The sequence below is a fragment of the Magnolia sinica genome, chromosome 9, assembly GCF_029962835.1.
Source record: "Magnolia sinica isolate HGM2019 chromosome 9, MsV1, whole genome shotgun sequence".
Classification (NCBI taxonomy): Eukaryota; Viridiplantae; Streptophyta; class Magnoliopsida; order Magnoliales; family Magnoliaceae; genus Magnolia; species Magnolia sinica.
Window position 1 is genome coordinate 56,559,619 of NC_080581.1, and position 20,319 is coordinate 56,579,937.

At 39.8% G+C, this 20,319-nt stretch overlaps 1 protein-coding gene across 1 annotated transcript; it reads right to left on the reverse strand.

The window, feature by feature from the left end:
• Positions 1 to 215: 215 nt before the first annotated feature.
• Positions 216 to 18,718, reverse strand: LOC131256324 (putative inactive receptor-like protein kinase At1g64210). The gene is made up of 4 exons (XM_058257280.1): positions 18,658 to 18,718; positions 17,497 to 17,568; positions 16,842 to 16,913; positions 216 to 630 (listed from the first exon to the last, which is right to left on the reverse strand). The coding sequence occupies exons 1-4, from the start codon at positions 18,702 to 18,704 to the stop codon at positions 546 to 548; spliced, it is 276 nt and encodes a 91-aa protein (XP_058113263.1). The 5' UTR covers positions 18,705 to 18,718; the 3' UTR covers positions 216 to 545.
• Positions 18,719 to 20,319: the final 1,601 nt, after the last annotated feature.

The following is a 20,319-nucleotide window of genomic DNA, read 5'->3' on the forward strand; positions in this document are numbered from 1 at the left end:
TAATCATCAAAAGTCTACCAATAGTTTGCTGAGATTATCAGGTCTGTGAGCTTCTTTTGGCCATCAACATTAAGGTCGATCGGATTAACAGCTGGAATCCCACACGTGTGGCCTCAAGAACTTAACGACACAGTATCACATTGATGAAATGGTTTCATCATCTAAGCGTAAGCGTATGGCATTGTACTTACTACGTACATATAAAGGCTCCGCCCTTCTATCCCACCACATCACGATCATACCGTTCTTTTAAAAGGTTCCACCATATATGGCCTACAATGAAAATTCTCATTGATTGGAGCTCCTAACCATTAGGAGCCTAAAGTCAGAAATTGCTTTCCTGGACGATTTTTTATTTTTTATTCTAAATTATGTCATAGGATCCATAAGAATAATGAGCAAGATATTTTCCATGTGGCCCATTCATGGTGGGACCTTACAGACGAACAGTCTAAATTATCACATGGTGGGGCAGAAGGGCTGAGCAGCTTATGGTATTCTATTTGGCCAGTTGCCCATATTGGCCCACCTCTGAGTCCTCATGATCATTGAGTACTTGAAGGTGACGAGGTTCTCCTCTTGCTGCTTCTTGTTCTCTTCTTTTCCTTGATCGACGGAGAAATGCTGTGACTATGAGGCAAAGAACCACAACGACAATCAGCATTCCGATGGTGAGGCCCACTATAAGACCAATCTTCTTCTTCTTCTTCTTTGGAAATTTCAGTTCCGGGTTTCCACTTGCACTAAGAAATCAGAAGGGAGTTTGATGTTATAGATGTGAATCAGTCGCAAAATAAATATTAGATCTATATAATATGCATTCAATCGTGAGAATGAGAAGCCACTAATATGCATTTAGTCGTGGGAGAAAGAAGCCACACTCAATTGGTGGGCCTCACCACATAGGTTAGCTGGCCCAAAAGTTAGGTTGGCTGACGACCATGTGGTGGGCACACATCCATGTTGAATATGGTCTATTGGTCATTTTTTAATCACCATTTTTTTAGGCTCACCCAATGAGGGGATCGGTCTACTTTTGCCCCATGGAATCTATATGGCGGAATGTTTGAGTTTTATTTGGTTTAGACTATTTGCATATGATAGTAGTTAGTTAAATAGATTCAATTAGATTACTATGCTTATATAAGAGAGCATGAATCAGGAATTTTCTTTTCTTTTTTCTTAAGCCATTGGAATACACTACTAGTCTTCTCTCTCCACTTTTCTCTTTATATTACCACACATACACCTAACACCCATCTCTTCTCCACAGTAGGTAAGTTTGATTGTGATTTTGAATTTTTTATGCTTTCACCTTCTGTTAATTCTCCACTGCAATTTTCGTCAGTGTTGGTGAGCTCGATCACATCAACATTAAGTGCAGTTGTTCCCAAAGTTCTACCATGAAGAACTATATAAATAGGAAAGTGTGCTAAGAAGCTACTTGTTGGGTCAAGGCTTTTTGGATATAGTCGCCTGTAGAAACTTGCAAAATGGGGAAAGAACAATAGAAAGGCTATATGCGCAGCCCAAATTTCATGTTGAATGGAGATACTTTCCTAAGTAAGAGAATTGAATCCTACGTAAGAGAATTGAAATCAGCAAAAGATGCTTTGAAATCATTTAAACACGTTCGTGAACAAGCCAGCAGTACTAAGAAGCCATTTTTTTTTAACAGATGAATTTTAGTTGAATAGGTGAGTTAAGGACTTTGTGCCAAAGCTTTCTAAATAAGTGAAGGAATTACTATCATCAAATGGAAAGAATTAGCGTCAAGATGAAAAATAGTACTCTAGTAGCGATCATCTCAGAAAATCTATGAATCATGTTTGATGGTACACGTGTGTTCAAAGGAAAATGCTACATGAGAAGGTGTGAAGTGAAGAGTGATTCAAAAAAGGTGGAGGTAACGAGCAATGTTTTACTTTCATAAACACGTGGTCAGATCCATAGAAAAGGAAGGGTTGCGGATTGATGGGAGTTCTTATTTTAACCATCCATATTTTCTATATTATTCTTCATTGACCTTGATGGCAAGGCCCACCTTTTGCATGACTCAGATGTCACATGTACTTGAGATCAACGGTTATATATATCTTAATCTAATCTATAAATGGTTTGATGGTACGAGTGTTCAAAAGAACTTTCTACCTGTGAATTGATGTTAAGCGATAGATTAGGGCTAATTCCATTCTCTCTTATTAATTTATATTAATAATACCATATTTTGTTATAATAGTTTAGAGGACGACCTAAAAATAGAATGATTTTCACTTTAACACTCCCCTTCAAGCATAGATATTTGTCATACCTAGCTTGGAACATAGTAGAGAAAATCGTGCACACGATGAGGCCCTAGTGAGGATATTTGCAATATATGATTTGGACTGAATATAAGTTATGGCAATCTGCTTGGAAGGGATCATCTCTTGTATGAATTTGCATCAACTTTTATATGCGTAGTCCTCTCATGGAAGACTGGATATGGGTCCTTGCTTGATCATCGCAATAAACCATCATAGGCCCGCCTCAAAACAACTGGAGTTCTTGTAATAAAGATTTGAGCGGTAACAATTCACAAACTGCATGACATATGGCTCTACACTCTGTTGATGCACTGAAATGAAAGACCATATTTTGCTTCTTATACTTCTGAGTAATCAAATTATCCCCAACAAAAGTACAGTATCCCAAAGTAGACTGCCTATCTATGATGGAATATACCAATCAGCATTTGAAAACGCCTCTACCTGAAGGTAATCATTAGCTCGGTAAAAGATCCCCTAGTCAGATGCTTTATGGAGATATCTAAGAATTTTGAGAACTACTTCCCAGTGTGGAACTCTTGGTTGATGCATACGTCTACTTATAATACTGGCTGCAAATTTAATATCCAATCGAGTGACTGTAAGATATATATCAAGTTACTAAACATCCTTTTATATCTACCCGGGTCATTAAATAATTCTCCTTAATCATCCAATAGCTTCTCACTAGTCTTTATGGGCGTATCAACAGGTCTACATGCAAGCATACCGGTCTCATTCACCGAATCAAGAACATACTTTCTTTGAGAAAAGATTAATACTTGACTTTGATCTACCAACTTCAATGTCAAAAAACAATGAAGTAGCACTTGGTCTGTGGTTTGAAAATGCTTTTGGAGATGATTTTTAGTTATAAGATGCTAAATGTGTCACTCCATGTAATAACAAGATCATCGACATATACAATCAATGCTATCATACCCTTATCATTATAGTTCATGAAAACTAAGAGATCAACCTTACTTCAATAGAAGCCATAAGTTAGTAGGACATTACTAAACTCATCAAACTACACCCTTAATGACTATCTTAAACTGTAAATTACTTTTCAAAGTCTACATATTCTCCTAGTCTCCTCCTGAGGAAGAAAACTAGGTGGTTGCTCCAGCTAAGTCACCATGAAGGATCTGGTCCGACGGGGCTGGGGAACATATAGACCAAGGTTGAGGTGGGTTGCTAGATTATGGCAAGGTTACAAGGTCAGTGTCGCGACGCGGTGACGGAGAGGGAGGATATGATTTGAGGGTTCCATCTCTGATTGCAGCAGGTGAGAGGAAAGACAAAGTTACAATTTTGCAATGAGTTGGGGATGAGGCTATCATAGACAATTATACTGCCCCATATGGTGCCAATCGGAGAAGAAGAAGATGTGTTTGAGTTTAGATTAATGCTAGCCATAGGTGGACGGTGCCAAAAAATGGGAGAAAGGGAGCTAAGGTTTTAATCTATCTTTGATACTATGTGAGTTGATGTTAAGTGAGAAATTAGGGCAAATTCACTTCTCCCCTATCTATTCGTATTAATAATACCATATTTTGTTATAATAGTCTACGGAACCACCTAAAAATACATTGGTCTACTCTTCAACACCACCTATGGAGGAGACGTAAGTGTGATATAGGCTTTTGGAAAGAAGAAAAATGAATGCCAAAAGCGATTCTATAAAGGTAGAGAGGTAAGAATAGATCTATTATTTTGATGGACATGTGGCCAAACTCATGGAAATGGAAAGGCTGTGGATAGGTGGAAAGTCGTATTTCAACTATCCATTGTTTCCATGTTTGTCTATAACCTTCATGGCAAGGGCCACCATTTACATGGCTCATATGTGATGTAGGGCGGGTCACAGATAGTTTCATGGCCAAGATGGATAAGAAAAGGCCTGGTCGACGACAGAAGTGATTCGGACCGTCGGACCTTATATCGGGAGTATCTCACAATCCGAAATGAGTTATTAGGCATAAAATATATGATTTTGGGGTAGAACGAGCTACTTTAGCCAATCAACCCCGCTACGTCGGGTTATACAAACCAGATTTGTGAAATACCTCCGGATCGATGGTCGTTTCCCTATTTTAATTCCATTTTTACTATAAATAGTAAGTTTTAGTTTGATTATAACTCTTCATCCATTGGGCTTTAGGAGTTGTGTCCAACATGAAAATTGCTTAGAATAATTAGGAGAACAACTTGGTGAAGCCAAATAGGACACTTACTGATTTTGGCTGAAAACCTTGCACACTAGTAGACATCACGATTGTCTATAAATAATAAGTTTACTATTTATAGTAAGTTGCGAATTATAGGAGTTTTAGTTATAGTTTGCTTTTGATTTCTCTCCCATTGCTTGGAACCCCTATTTAAAGGGTTGTGAACTCGTTTATTTCATTCATTAATCAAATAAATTTCAAATTTATTGGAATTTATTTCTATTTTGTTGCTTTCTTTTCTCATGGATTCGAGAAGTCTCTATGAGGAGTCTAGAGAAGCTTCATGGATTCAGAGTAGTTATCCTTGAGGAAGACGGTGATCAACGTCATCACATTCATCTCTGCGTCAATTGGTATCAGAGCGAGGATTCCCCTCAGGCTGATGGCAAACAATGAAGGTATGACTCAAAATCCTATGGACGGTGATATAAGGATTCGTGATCTTGTGGAAAGAATGTAAGCTTTCCACTGAGAAAGTGTCAGTTGACCATGCAAGGGCTGCAGGCAACCCTCGACTGTCTTGCAAATACGATACTTCTACCCCGAGCCCTAGGCGATGCTCCACCACCTATGGTTGCTTCACCGCCCGTGGTTGCTGTATGACACAACTCCGATTTTTGTAGAGCATTATCAGTGGCAAACCGTAGGGTTACATCAAATAATTCAAGTTCCAGTGACAAGAACAATAATAAAAGTTTTGCTCGACGACCAGTACATAGAGGTAATCATTTAGATTGTGCTGAAAGAGACTACGAGGTAAGACTGAACTTCCTAGTTTTAATGATTTATTACGCATAGAAGATTTCCTCTATTGATTAGCCAAAGTAGAGAGATATTTTTATTATATGGACGCGTCAGATCATAAGAAGGTAAAATTGGTAGCGTTTAAATTAAAATCTGGTGCTTTTGGATGGTGGGAGCAATTACAACTCTAACGAGCCCGCCAGAATAAGGTACCCATCTCATCATGGCCACAGATGAGACGTCCTCTTCAATCACAATTTCTCCCTAATGATTACGAACAGATGTTATTCCAGTTATACCACAATTGCCGACAAGAAAATCGAACTGTCACAGATTACACTGAAGAATTCCAGTGGTTGGTAACCCGAAACGATCTGTCAGAATCTGAGTCACAGAAGGTGGCACGATTTATAAGTGAGTTGCAATCGACAATTCAGGATCGAGTTCAGATGTACCTAGTCAGGACTGTGGATAAAGCACTTCAATTGGTAGGTAAGGAAGAAATGCAACTTGCGAGGGTTTTTACTCGGCCTTATCCTTCAACTTGACCCCCCATGACGAGTCCCACACAGGATCTAGTGCTGGCACGAGGAAAAGAACCAGTAGGAGACGTTCTCAACCTCCTCCAACCGTAATCCATGATACGGGGAGCAACTCATCTAGACCCCAACATGTAATACCCACAACAGCGGGCCCGAGTAGGATTCTAAATCATTATGTTCGGCTAAGGTCGAACAATTGTTACCGCTTGGCCAACTGGGCCACTCATCAAACAACTGTCTTCAACGTCCCATGACACACTTAATCATAAATGAAGGGGGCACTAAATGTGAGGTCGCAGAAGAAGACCCTGGCTTTAATGAACATGACCAAGCCACTGAGGAAATAACAGATAGTGATGAATTGACGAGCGAGGATCATGGTGAGTCTCTAGTTGTGAGGCGATTATTGTATACCATATGGAAGGAATGATATCCACATCAAGATAATATATTCTGTACGCGGTGCACTGTCAATGGAAAGGTCTGTGATGTGTTATAGATAGTGTAGTAGCGAGAACATCGTCTCAAGTGTGATGGTGGACAAGTTACAGCTACAAATGACAAAACATCATTCCCTGTACTCAATTGGTTGGATAAAAAAGGTGAACGTGACTAAGGTAACTGAACAATACAATATCTTATTTTCAATTGGTAAAAATTATAAGGATCAAATACTTTGTGATGTGGTCGACATGGAAGTATGCCATATGTTACTCGGTCGACCCTGACAGTCAGACCGTGATGCGACCCATCAAGGATGAGACAATGTCTACATATTTGTCAATGATAGTCGAAAAATAATCTTTACCCCTATGGCACCAGAGAATCACCCTAAAGCCTCTAAAGTGTAGGAGAGTTCCCTCCTGACCATTCAGGATTTCATGGAGGAATCTAAGGAAACTGGCAGGTATATGCCGTAGTAGTGAAGGGTGAAGAATTAGAACCCTCAAACATTCCTCCAAGTTTAAGACTATTGCTAAACGAATTCAAAGAAGTTTGGCCTAAAGATTTACCTAATGGATTACCCCTCATGAGGGACATCCAACATCACATATACCTCGTCCCTGAGGCTAGCATGCCCAACCACTCTCATTATCAAATGAGTCTAAAGGAGTGTGAGATACTTCAGGGGCAAGTGGAGGAATTGATTCGTAAGGGTCTCTTGAGAGAGAGAGAGAGAGAGAGCATGAGCCCATGTGTCGTACAAGCATTATTAACGCAAAAAAAGGATGGAAGTTGACGCATGTGTGTTGAGAGCCAAGCAATCAACAAAATTATCATAAAATATTTGTTTCTAATACCACGGTTGGATGACATGCTCAATATGCTAGAAGGGGCCAAGGTGTTCTCTAAACTAGACTTAAGGAGCAGGTACTATCAGATTCGTATCTGACTCATTGATGAGTGGAAAACGACATTCAAGACCAAGGAAGGGTGGTATAAGTGGCTAGTCATGCCCTTCTGCCTATCGAATGCACCAAGTACTTTTATGCGTTTGATGAATTAAGTTCTAAAACCATTTACTTGCCGATTTGTGGTAGTATATTTTGATGACATACTGATATATAGCCAGGATGAGACGAAGCACAGGAAACATTTCGGCAGGTGTTGCAAGTCCTACATATTAACAAGTTGTACCTCAACTTGAAGAAGTGTAATTTTTAATGAACAGCTTGTTGTTCCTAGGATTTGTTGTAACGTCCATGGCCATCCATGTAGATGATGAAAAGGTGCGAGCCATTAGGGAATGGTCGATCCAACAAACATTCATGAGGTGAGGAGTTTTCACGGGTTGACGACCTTCTATTATCGATTCGTGTGAAATTTTAGTACAATAGTAGCGCCTATTGTAGATTGTATGAAAAAAAGACCGTTTCAGTGGACCGATGAAGCTGACAAGAGCTTTCATGAGATCAAGAACTGTTTGTCCACAACACCAGCCTTGGTGCTTCCTAATTTCGATAAGCTGTTTGAAGTAGAGTGTGACGCTTCATACATTAGAATTGGAGGAGTATTATCACAGGAAAGTAGGCTGGTAGCCTTTTATAATGAGAAGCTCAGCGATGTCCGAAAGAAGTGGTCGACGTTTTAGCTTAAGTTGTACGCAGTTGTTCAGGCACTGCGACATTGACGACATTATCTGATTCAAAGGGTGTTTGTTCTATACACTGACCACTAAGCATTAAAGTTTATTAATAACCAGATAACGTGAATCGTGTGCATGCTAGATGGGTTGCATTTTTACAGAAATTCACATTCATTTTGAAGCACAATTTAGGATAGCAGAATAAGGTGGCTGATGCACTTAGTCGTCGTGCATCACTACTTGTTACGATGAGCAACAAGGTGGTCGGCTTCGACTGTCTCAAGGAGCTGTATGTCGAGGACGAGGACTTTAAAGATTCTTGGGTAAAGTGTCAAGAAGCTCACCTCAGTGACATTCATATACAGGACGGTTTCCTCTTCAAAAGGAATCAATTGTGCATCCCCCAAAGTTCTCTGAGAAAGCAAATTATTTAGGAGCTACATGGAGGTGGCCTCGGTTGACACCTTGGGTGAAACAAGATGCGAAGCGGTATTACTGGCCGCAATTGGTATGTGATGTGGGAAAAGCAGTATAACGTTATCATGTTTGTCAGACATCTAAGGGGCAATCTTAGAATGCAGACCTTTACACCCCATTACCTGTGCTTGATGGTCATTGGGAGGATTTATCTATGGACTTTATGATTGGTCTCCCACGAACACAACGCGGCATGGATTCAGTGTTCATGGTGGTATATTGTTTCTCTAAGATGACACACTTTAACCCATGCAAGAAGACCCTCAATGTAACACACGTGGTGAATCTATTCTTCAGGGAGATCATATGGCTACACCGGGTTCCCAAGACCATTACTTCTAATCATGATACAAAGTTTATTAGCCACTTTTGGCGAACTTTGTGGACTCGATTCGATACACGACTTCAATTTAGCAGTGCATATCACCCACAACTGATAGGCAGACCAAGGTTGTGAATCGTACGTTGGGAAACTGAAGCAGTGGGATTTGGTCTTGTCTCAAGCAGAGTTTGCATTCAACAACATAGTGAACCGCTCGTCAGGAAAATCGGCATTCCATATTATCTACGAACGAGTGCCTCGCCACATGCTTGACTTAGTCCCTCTGCACAAGCTCTCAGGCACGAGCATTGTAACAGAATATATGGCAGACAGGATCATGGGCATTCATGTGGAAGTGCAGACTAAGCTACATGTCTCGAACGAGAAGTACAAGGAACAACCGGATAAGCATTGGCAACAAAAAGTGTTCGAGGTGGGTGGCCGCGTTATAGTTCATCTGTGTAAAGAGAGATTTTCGACCGGGACGTACAACAATTTGAAGAATAAGAAGATTGGACCTGCCCCAATCATCCAAAAGATCAATGACAACGCTTATTTTGTTGATCTTCCAAATGACATGGTGATCTCACAGACTTCTAATGTCATGGACCTGACCGAGTATCATTAACCAGATCAGGACGAGAACTCGAGGACGAGTTCTTTTGAAGTATAGGGGACTGATGAAAAGCGGGTCGCGGACAGTTTCATGGCCAAAATGGATAAGAAAAGGCCCGGTCGACGACAGAAGTGATCCGGACCCTCAAACATTAGATCGGGCGTATCTCACAATCCGAAATGAGTTATTAGGTGTAAAATTTTAGGGTAGAACGAGCTACTCTAGCCAGCCAACCCCGCTATGCCAGTTATGCAAGCCAGATTTGCGAAATACCCCCAGATCGACAGTCATTTCCCTATTTTAATTTCGTTTTTACTACAAATAGTAAGTTTTAGTTTGATTATAACTCTTCATCTGTTGGGCTTTAGGAGTTGTGTCCAACATGAAAATTGCTTAGAATAATTTGGAGAACAGCTTGGTGAAGCCAAATAGGACACTTACTATTTTTGGCTGAAAACCTTGCGCACTAGTAGACATCACGACCATCTATAAATAGTAAGTTGTGAATTCTAGGAGTTTTAGTTATAATTTGCTTTTGATTTCTCTCCCATTGCTTGGTACCCCTATTTAAAGGGTTGTGAACTCATTTATTTCATTCATTAATAAATTAAAATTTGAATTTATTAGAATTTATTTCTATTTTCTTGCTTTCTTTTCTCGTGGATTTGAGAAGTCCCTGTGAGCAGTCTAGAGAAGCTCTGTGGATTCGGAGTAGTTATCCTTGATGAAGACGGTGATCGACCTCATCACATTTATCCCTGCGTCAATATGTCATATGTACTTGATGTTGAGGATTTGTGCTGCGGAATCACACAGATCTAGATCTAGGATAGCAATCCAATAACGTCAAGCATTCACAAGAGAACACAAAGATTTAACGTGGAAACCCCTTGCGGGAAAAAACCATGATACAAAGCGACGGAAATCCACTATGAAATAGAAATTATAAGAGAGAGGACTTACCCAATTCGAACAACCTCGAATCTCACCCTTGCTACACCCTTTGATAACCCTAGAACCCTTTTAGAAACCCTTAAAAAATCTGTAGTAAACCTTAAAATCCTTTAAAATAGCCCTAGGAACTCCTATTTATAATTTAGAAAACTCCACTTACGCACCTACTTTAGAAAAGTCTGAAAATCATCTCAAATTTACCCAGTCCGCGCAGGATTTGCGTAACATCGACTGGTCGAGCGGCCCGAACACCCAAAACTTGTGCTTGCTAGACTTCGAGTTGAGTGGCCCTTGACCAGTCGAGTGGACCCTCGATCGGTCGAGCAGCCTAGAAAATGTCAGATTTAAGACATTCTGACAACAATCTCTGCCATGTCTTCAATCTTTAATCGGGTAGCTCCTTGACCTCTTCTCTTATCTTTGCATCACATCATAGCTTCAATTAACGCTTCTTGTGCACACTCCGTCCTTCGTTTATGCCATCGCCAAGCCCAGAGAAGTTGCACAGAACTTGAACTTCTCTTTAGGAACGACCTTGGTGAGCATATCTGCTGAATTCATGATGGTGTGAATCTTCTCCAGTTTTATGCCTCCTTCCTCAAGCACCTGTCGGATAAAGTGGTAATGAACATCAATATGTTTAGTACGTGAGTGATAAATAGAATTTTTAGCCAAATTGATAGCACTCTCACTATCACAGTTAACCAGCACAACCTCCTATTGAAGTCCCAACTGATTTGTCATGCCTCTGAGTCAAATACCTTCTTTAAATGCTTCCGTCACTACCATATATTCTGCTTTGGTCGTGGAAAGAGCCACCATAAACTAAAGCTTCGACATCCAACTGATTGCTCCACCCGCTAGTACAAATGAGTATTCTGAAGTGGACTTTCTGGAATCCACACTGCCTGTGTAGTCAGAATCACCATACCCTACCAACTTTGTCCTTGTCTTCTCAAAAGTTAAGATGTAGTATTTCATACCTCGAATGTATTGAAGTAGCCATTGCACCACTTTCCAATGTTGCTTGCCGGGGTTTGACATGTATCTGCTCACAACACCGACTACATGTGAAATATCTGGTCTTGTACAAACCATGACATACATTAAACTACCAACCACATTCGAATAAGGCACATGAGACATAATTTGCTTTTTCTCATTTGATTTAGGACATTATTCTGAGGAAAGCTTGAAGTGAGCCGCGTGGGGAACGTTCACCTGCTTTGCTTGGTCCATCCCATACTTAATCAACACCTTTTCAAGGTATTCTGCCTGTAATAACCAAAGTCTGTTATTCTTCCTGTCTCTATGAATATTTATGCCGAGAACCCTCTTTGTAGCCCCCAGATCTTTCATCTCGAATGTCCCTGATAACTGAGTCTTTAGTACGTTGATTTCAGACATATCATGACAGGCAATCAACATATCATCAACAAACAGTACTAGGATGATGAATTTTTCATCAATCAGTGTCTTATAATAGACATAGTGATTGTGTTCACTCCTAGTAAATTTCTGACTCACCATGAAAGAATCAAATTTTTTATACCACTGCCTAGGCGATTATTTCAGGCCGTACAACGACCTCATTAACCTGCAAACTTTTTTCTCTACCCCTTTAACTTCGTAGCCCTCTAGTTGCTTCATGTAGATCTGCTCTTCCAATTCCCCGTGTACGAATGTAGTCTTCACATCCATCTGTTCCAGCTCGAGATCGTATTGGGCAACCAGTGCCAACATGAATATGATAGATACTTGCTTAACCACCGGTGCGAATATCTCTGTGAAGTCGATTCCTTCTCTTTGATTATAACTTTTCGCTACCAATCTTACTTTGTATCTATCCATTTTCCTTTTGAATAACCACTTGCATCTGATCGCTTTTCGGCCCACAGGAAGCTCCACCAGCTCCCATGTGTGATTTTTGTGCAACAAGTCCATCTTATCATCCATAGCCGCCTTTTACTTTTCTACATCAGGCTCATCAAGTACCTTCTGAATAGTAGACGGGTCCCCCTCATCTATAATAAGGACATATGTAATATTAGAGTCGTCTCTGTATATTGCCGATAACCTGCGATCATGCGGTGGGTTCCTTCTCACAGGTGCCTGCTCCACCTGATCCTGTACCTCTGTCTGCGCATCTGTCTCTGACTGAGTATCATCTGAGTCAATCTGGACGTCTATGATCAACCTTTCTGGTTCCTTTTGCTCCTCTTGATCATTCTTGCGGAATAGAGAGCTTTCATCGAATCTGACGTCACGGCTAGTGATGACCTTGCGTGTGATCTTGTCGAATAACCTGTAACCTTTCACACCAATGTCATAGCCAACAAAGATGTACTTTTTGGCTCTATGGTCTAGCTTATCTCTCTCAACTGACGGTACATGAGAGTAAGCTCTACAACCAAATATGCGTAGATCTGAGTAGTCGATTTTCTGACCACTTCATACTTCCTCTGGGATTTTACATTCAATTGCCGTTGAAGGAGATTAGTTCACCAAATAACCATCTGTGTTAATGGCCTCTATCCATAGGTCCTTACCCAACGCAGCATTACTTAACATGCATCTGGTCCTCTCCAGGAGAGTCCGATTCATTCGCTCAGCCACACCGTTTTGCTCGGGCGTGTGGTGCACTGTGTTGTGCCTGATAATCCATTTATTCTTGTAATACTCATTAAACTCAGTGGAAGTAAATTCTCCACTATTATCGGTCCTAAAAACTTTTATTTTTTGCCCTGACTTTTTTTCCACCATTGCCTTCCATTGTTTGAATATGGTGAAATCTTCAAATTTACATTTCATGAAATAAACCCAAACTTTTCTGGAGTAATCGTCAATGAATGAAACAAACCATGACGACCCCCCAATGAAAACTTCTGGCGATAACCCCCATACATCATAGTGCACATAATCAAGCACTCCCTTACAAACAAGTTTTTCAGATTTAAAAGACAATCTAGATTGTTTACCATATATACGATACTCGCATATATCTAAATCAGAATTTTTAAAAGCTAGAATCAAACATCAATAAGAAAGTACCTTCATGCCCCGCTCGCTGATGTTGCCCAGACAAGCATGCCACATACATAGAGACATGGAGTCGGCAATAGCTGTTGTTGCTCCACCTACTGAAGTGCTCTCAATCAACCTATAAAAGTTTCTGTGCCTCTGCACTTTCATAACCATGAGTGCCCCTTTTGAAACTTTAAAGACACCATCAATACTGGTGAACTTGCACCCTATAGCCTCGAGTGCACCGAGAGAAATCAGACTTTCTTCATATCAAGAACGTGCCTGACGTCTGTCAAGGTATGCTCCATCCCATCAAACATCTTGATGCTCACCGTACCAATAGCCACAACCTTACAGGCATTGTCATTGCCCATAAAAACATGTCCACCATCGCATTCCTTATAACTGGTAAACTAACTCCGGTGAGGAGTCATGTGATAAGATATTCCTGTGTCAAGTATCCACTCGTCTTTATGATTGTCGAGTAAATGACTAATATGGAAATAGACAGAACATCATCACCCCTTGATTCTTCATCAGATGTGACTACATTGGCCTCCTTGAAAGAAACCGTTGAATTTTATTTCTTCATTTTAGAATTTCTACAATTCTTCTTCCTGTGTCCAGACAACCCACAATTTCAACACTTTAATTTTCCTTTGCCCTTGCCCTTAGATTTGGATATAGGTCTTTAAGATCCTGTACCTCGCTCTGAATCTCTGACCCTTGTGATCAGTGTAACGGAAGATGACCTCATGTCGCCGTTTAGCTTTCTCATAGCCTTCACTTGAAGGGCTGAGATAACGGTGTCAACACGTAGGGATTTATTTGCGGTGCACATCGTGTCCCCGAAAGCTCATATGATGCAAGAAGAGAATTCAACAATATAAATGCTTGTTCCTCATCTTTGACCACTTCCTCCATATCCAGCAATTCGCACATCAATTTATTAAAGTTACTGATATGGGCTTCTAGATCTCCACCCGCTGCCATCTTGAAGGTATAACACTGTAGCTTCAAGTGTATGTGATTTTCAGAGGACTTCTTTACATAGATGTTCTCTACCTTCGCATACAAATTAGCCACAGTTTTCTCCCTCAAAACATTATAGTGAACCTCATCCATGAGACATAAACGGATAGAGGCTAAAGCATTACTATCAAGGTTTTCTCATTCATCATCTTTCATGGTAGATTTTCGCTCCTTAAGAGCCTTAATCTCGCCTTGCTTGGTTAAGAAAGTACCTTCATGCCCCGCTCATTCATCAGAATTTTTAAAAGCTAGAATCAAACATCAATAAGAAAGTACCTTCATGCCCCGCTCACTGATGTTGCCCAGACGAGCATGCCACATACGTAGAGACATGGAGTCGGCAATAGCTGCTGCTGCTCCACCTACTGAAGTGCTTCTAATCAACCTGTAAAGGTTTCTATGCCTCTGAACTTTCATAACCATGAGTGCCCCTTTTGAAACTTTAAGGACACCATCAATACTGGTGAACTTGCACCCTATAGCCTCGAGTGCACCGAGAGAAATCAGACTTTCTTCATATCAGGAACGTGCCTAACGTCAGTCAAGGTACGCTCCATCCCATCAAACATCTTAATGTTCACCGTACCAATAGCCACAACATTACAGACATTGTCATTGCCCATAAAAACCTATCCACCATCGCATTCCTTGTAACTGGTAAACTAACTCCGATGAGGAGTCATGTGATAAGATGTTCCTGTGTCAAGTATCCACTCGACTTTATGATTGTCGAGTAAATGACCAATATGGAAATAGACAGAACATCACCACCACTTGATTCTTCATCAGATATGACCACATTGGCCTCCTTGAAAGAAACCACTGAATTTTCTTTCTTCATTTTAGAATTTCTATAATTCTTCTTCCTGTGTCCAGACAACTCACAATTCCAACACTTTAATTTTCCTTTGCCCTTGCCCTTGGATTTGGATATAGGTCTTGAAGATCCTGTACCTCGCTCAGAATCTCTGCCTCTTGTAATCAGTGCAACGGAAGATGACCCCATATCGCCGTTTAACTTTCTCATAGCCTTCCCTTGAAGGGCTGAGATAACGGTGCCAACACATAGGGTTTTATTTGCGGTGCACATCGTGTCCCTGAAAGACTCATATGATGCACAAAGAGAATTCAACAATATAAATGCATGTTCCTCATCTTTGACCACTTCCTCCATATCCAGCAATTCGCACATCAATTTATTAAAGTTGCTGATATGGGCTTCTAGATCTCCACCCTCTGCTATCTTGAAGGTATAACACTGTAGCTTCAAGCGTATGTGATTTTCAGAGGACTTCTTTGCATAGATGTTCTCTACCTTCGCATACAAATTAGCCGCAGTTTTCTCCCTTAAAACATTATAGAGAACCTCATCCGTGAGACATAAACGAATAGAGGCTAAAGCATTACTATCAAAGTTTTCTCATTCATCATCTTTCATGGTAGATTTTGGCTCCTCAAGAGCCTTAATCTCGCCTTACTTGGTTAACAGGTTAATCATCTTAATCTTTCATAACTTAAAATTATTTTTGCCTGAGTACTTCTCAATATCAAACTTGCCGTTTTCTATATTACTAATCTTGTAGATTCAGATCTGTGCCCCAATGATTGCTCTGATACCACTTGTTGGGGATTTGTGTTGCGGAATCATACAGATCTAGATCTAGGATAACAATCCAATAATGTCAAACATTCACAAAAGAACATAAAAATTTGACGTGAAAAATTCTTGCAGAAAAAAACTACGGCACAAAGCGACAGAAATCCACTATGAAATAGAAATTACAAGAGAGAGGACTTACCCAATTCGAACAACATCGAATCTCACCCTTGCTACACCCTTTGATAACCCGAAAACCCTTTTAGGAACCCTTGAAAAACTTTTAGAAAGCCTTAGAATACTTTAGAATAATCATAGGGACCTATATTTATATTTTAGAAAACTCCACTTACGCACCTAGTCCAAAAAAATCCGGAAACCGCCTCAAATTTACGCAGTCTATGCAGGATCTGCATAACCTCAACTGGTCGAGGGACCCCCTCGACCGGTCGAGCGGCCCAGACACCCAAAACCTGTGCTCGCTAGACTTCGAGTCGAGCGGCCCTCGACCCTGGTCGAGCTAGTCACTCGACCGGTCGAGCAGCACAAACAATGTCAGATTTAAGACATTCTGACAACACTTGAGACACATCTGCTATATCTTAATCTATTAATCTACAGATGGTTAGGTGATTAATACTCTTTTTGAGAGACCTGTTGTGCATGTAAATAATATTTGGGCAGTGACCCGAAATGATTGCATATGTTGACTGGTAAAGAGGGGATTATGTACTATATGACTCCGGGTTATCTCTTCGTCCATTGACTGTGGGTGGGAATCCATATGCACATTTCCTGCCTACAGTTCCAAAAGTTGGAAGGAGTCAAATTTGAATGTGCACGGAACACCGGACCGCTGGCAATCAAAGGAGGAAGACGTTGGTGCACAAGTTGGTGATTGAAGTCTTACTTGAAGGATATTCTATCGTTGTTTAGAATCGACTTCGGTATGCTGCCTTCAAAATTATTGTTGGCTAAGTTCCTGCCAAAAAAAAAAAAGAAAAAAAAGAAAAAAAAGAAGAAGAAGAAAATAAGAAAATAAAATAAGATAAGATGAACTCAGCTCAGAGAGGCATTTCAACTTTAGGGTAGATTCCTGTGCTAGTTTTGCATCATTTAAAAAAATGTTAGTGATTCATCTCCCTCATGTGGCATTGATGTAGACTAGTTTTGCATCATTTAAAAAATGTTAGTGATTCATCTCCCTCATGTGGCATTGATGTAGAGCTATGCAGACGATCAAAATTTACAGATGTAGCATCTCTGAAATCACACTGATCAAGCAGTCCTAACCATCCAATTAATGATTATCATATGGATGGTTAAAATCATAAGATAGTAGTCCAAATTCATAAGAAAATACCACGGGTACTGATGATATCCTTTTAGTGGAAACTTTCAATCATGCACCAGCTACAGTTGGGTCAGCAATTTGACAGTTTGCGTTACCTTACGACAATGCCACGTGTACATTCGTAGATCACTACCATTTTTAAAATGGTTTGGAAATTAAACAGGAGACTATCCTTTGAACTGATGTTCAAGTAAAATTGACTGTAACTTACAGCACTCGCAGGTTTGGAAATTCTCCAAGGAAGTCAGGTATAGGCCCTCGAAGGTTGTTGTTGTGCAAATCTCTACAAACAAAATCAAATTATTGAACTTCACACTCTCTCTCTCTCTCTCTCTCTCTCTCTCTCTCTCTCTCTCTCTCTCTCTTTCTCTCTTTCTCCATTTGAAACCATGTATCGATCCAATGGGACTCACTGTGGATGGGTGATATAAAAAACATCTACAAAATCTTCTATCAAAATAGCCCACAAAACAATGGTTAAAATAGATGGCCATATTCAATAGAAAATATTTTAATGATCAAATGGTTAAAATATTTAAATCCAGATTTTTTTTCCCTAATATCCCCCATCCATGTTGAGGGAAATGATATGGATCTTTGAAGAATTTTTCCAGACCCAATAACTATAATCCCTATGGAAAATCAGAAATATATTGTGATGTTTTATAGCAAAGACAGTCTCGTCCACAAACAGCTGTAGCTGAAGAGCATGTGCAACTAGATTCGTTCGGGGGCTGTCATGGTGGATGGCATCCAACTCATCTAGCATGGTCAACCCACTTTGAAATGAAGATGCTCAAATTTTGTTGATAGATTAATTAGGTGGCTTAGGGCCTGTTTGGCTGGGCGGATTAAGAAGGATTAGGAGGGATGAGATGGATTTTAAGGTAATGATGGTGGTGTCAGTGGATTGGTTTAAGATCCATGGGATTGCTATATCCCGGGATAAGTTCATTGAGTCTGTTTGGCACACCCGGCATATCCCGGGATTTTACCTTCCAATCCCTTCCAACCCGTCCAACCAAACACGCCCAAGGCGCGATTGAACGGGATTAGGAGGGATGGGATCAATTTTAACGTAATGATGGTGATGTCAGTGGACTGGTTTAAGATCCATGTGTTTGCTATATCCCGGGACAAGTTCATCAGGTCTGTTTGGCTCGTTTGGCATATCCCAGGATTTTACCATTCCATCCCTCCTAATCCCATGGGATCCATCCAGCCAAACACGCCCTTACAGCCTAGACAATGATTGACAATCAGCCAAAAATTTCCAGCCATTCCTTTTTTCCATATGCATTGCTGGTGTGGTTTACACCAATATATATAAAGATACATATGTACATGCATTTATCTGTTAAAATAAACTTACATAATTTCAAGGGCTTCCATTTGGCTGAAGTTTTGAAGATAACCCATAAGGCTATATCCAGAGAGATAGCTAATAGAGAAAAAGAAAGAAAAGTGATTATGTTATGTAAACCAAACACGAATGATTCACCAAAAAAGTAGAATGGATAAAAAGAAAAAAGTTGTTAAATATGGCTTGGAGATATTACATAGCCGTAACTCGTGGGGGATCCTTGTCATTGCAACTCAACCATTCCCAAGTTGAATTTGATGGCAAGCATGGATCTCCGGTCCACTTATACAGGCGCATCGATTGATAACTGAAACTTTCTAACCCATTCACTAGAAAGAAATACATTAATCAAAACACATTTTTTATAATTGAAACACAATAATAGAGATGAATATTTGGATGAGGCATGTTCATGGTGGAGTCAACAGATGAACACCCTTTGGTCATACATACACCGGTACTGTTCTCAGAAAAATTTCTTTAAAATGTGTTAAATATCAAGAAACTACATTGAAGAAATTATAATTTGTTTATCTAATTGACAAAAACAATAATATATAAGAGATAACAGAGATAAATGAGAGATATGTAGAGATTTGCAGAGATGTAAACAAAAAAAAAATGAAATATTCTAATATAAGAAGATTATCATAATCTGATTTAATATCTCTCTTCAAACTCAAGTTACTCGTAGTGAATATTTATTCAAAAGCAAAAGAAAAATTCAACAATAACATGGCAACAGAACAATAAATAACATGAGATCAGCATGCAATTTGATGACTTTAGGATATAAATCATTAGCACTTTCAATGATAGGATATAAATCATTTGATGTTCTAACAACAAATGAAAAAATAGGTCTGGCCATACGGCTAAGGTGATAGGTCCAGTTCAAATGCTTGACATAATAACAAGTCCAGTCGAAACTCCCTACACAAACAAAAGACGTCTTGTGAAAAGTCTGCGGTAAGGGAAAGATACATATATCAATAGGTATACGGAAGAGGTGATGAACAAAACCTAAAATTCTAAAATTGTCATATGAAAAAACAAAAAAAAAAAAACTAATCAAAACCTCACCACCCACCATCAAACCCTGGCTTTCTGTAACAGAGGAATGAATCTATGGAAAGTGCCCTTCCTCTCCTTAGAAGAATAAAAACCAAGCTTAGAAAACAACTTCAAAACCTCTTCCAACCCAAACCAATGAAATCCCTCCTTGTATTCCTCGAGAACCTTCAACACCCCTTTAGAAAAAAAAACCCACATCGCAGGGTAGAATCAACCCTTTGCAGAATTAGAACTCAAACTTCTAGGCCTTCTTCAGTAAGGTAATGAAGATGTGGAGGTTCAGGAATCAGGTTGGGATCATTAACCAGTGTCGCTTGGCTAAAAAAGTTCAGGTGTGGTTGATGTCGAAGATAGGCTGCCACACTGGAAATAACTAAATTTATATACAATTGATTTAATGATGGTGGATGATTGAGGTGGTGTTGTGAATGTGCATGCAAAGGCAAAGAAGGCAGGGCAATGAAGGAATGCAGAAGCACTGATAGAGATGGAGATAGCGGTGGGATTGGGAATTGGGAGAATTGGGAGGAGTTAGGTTTTTTTTTTTTTTTTTTTTTTAAATTTTTGGAAACGAAATTTTATATCATTATGGGAAAG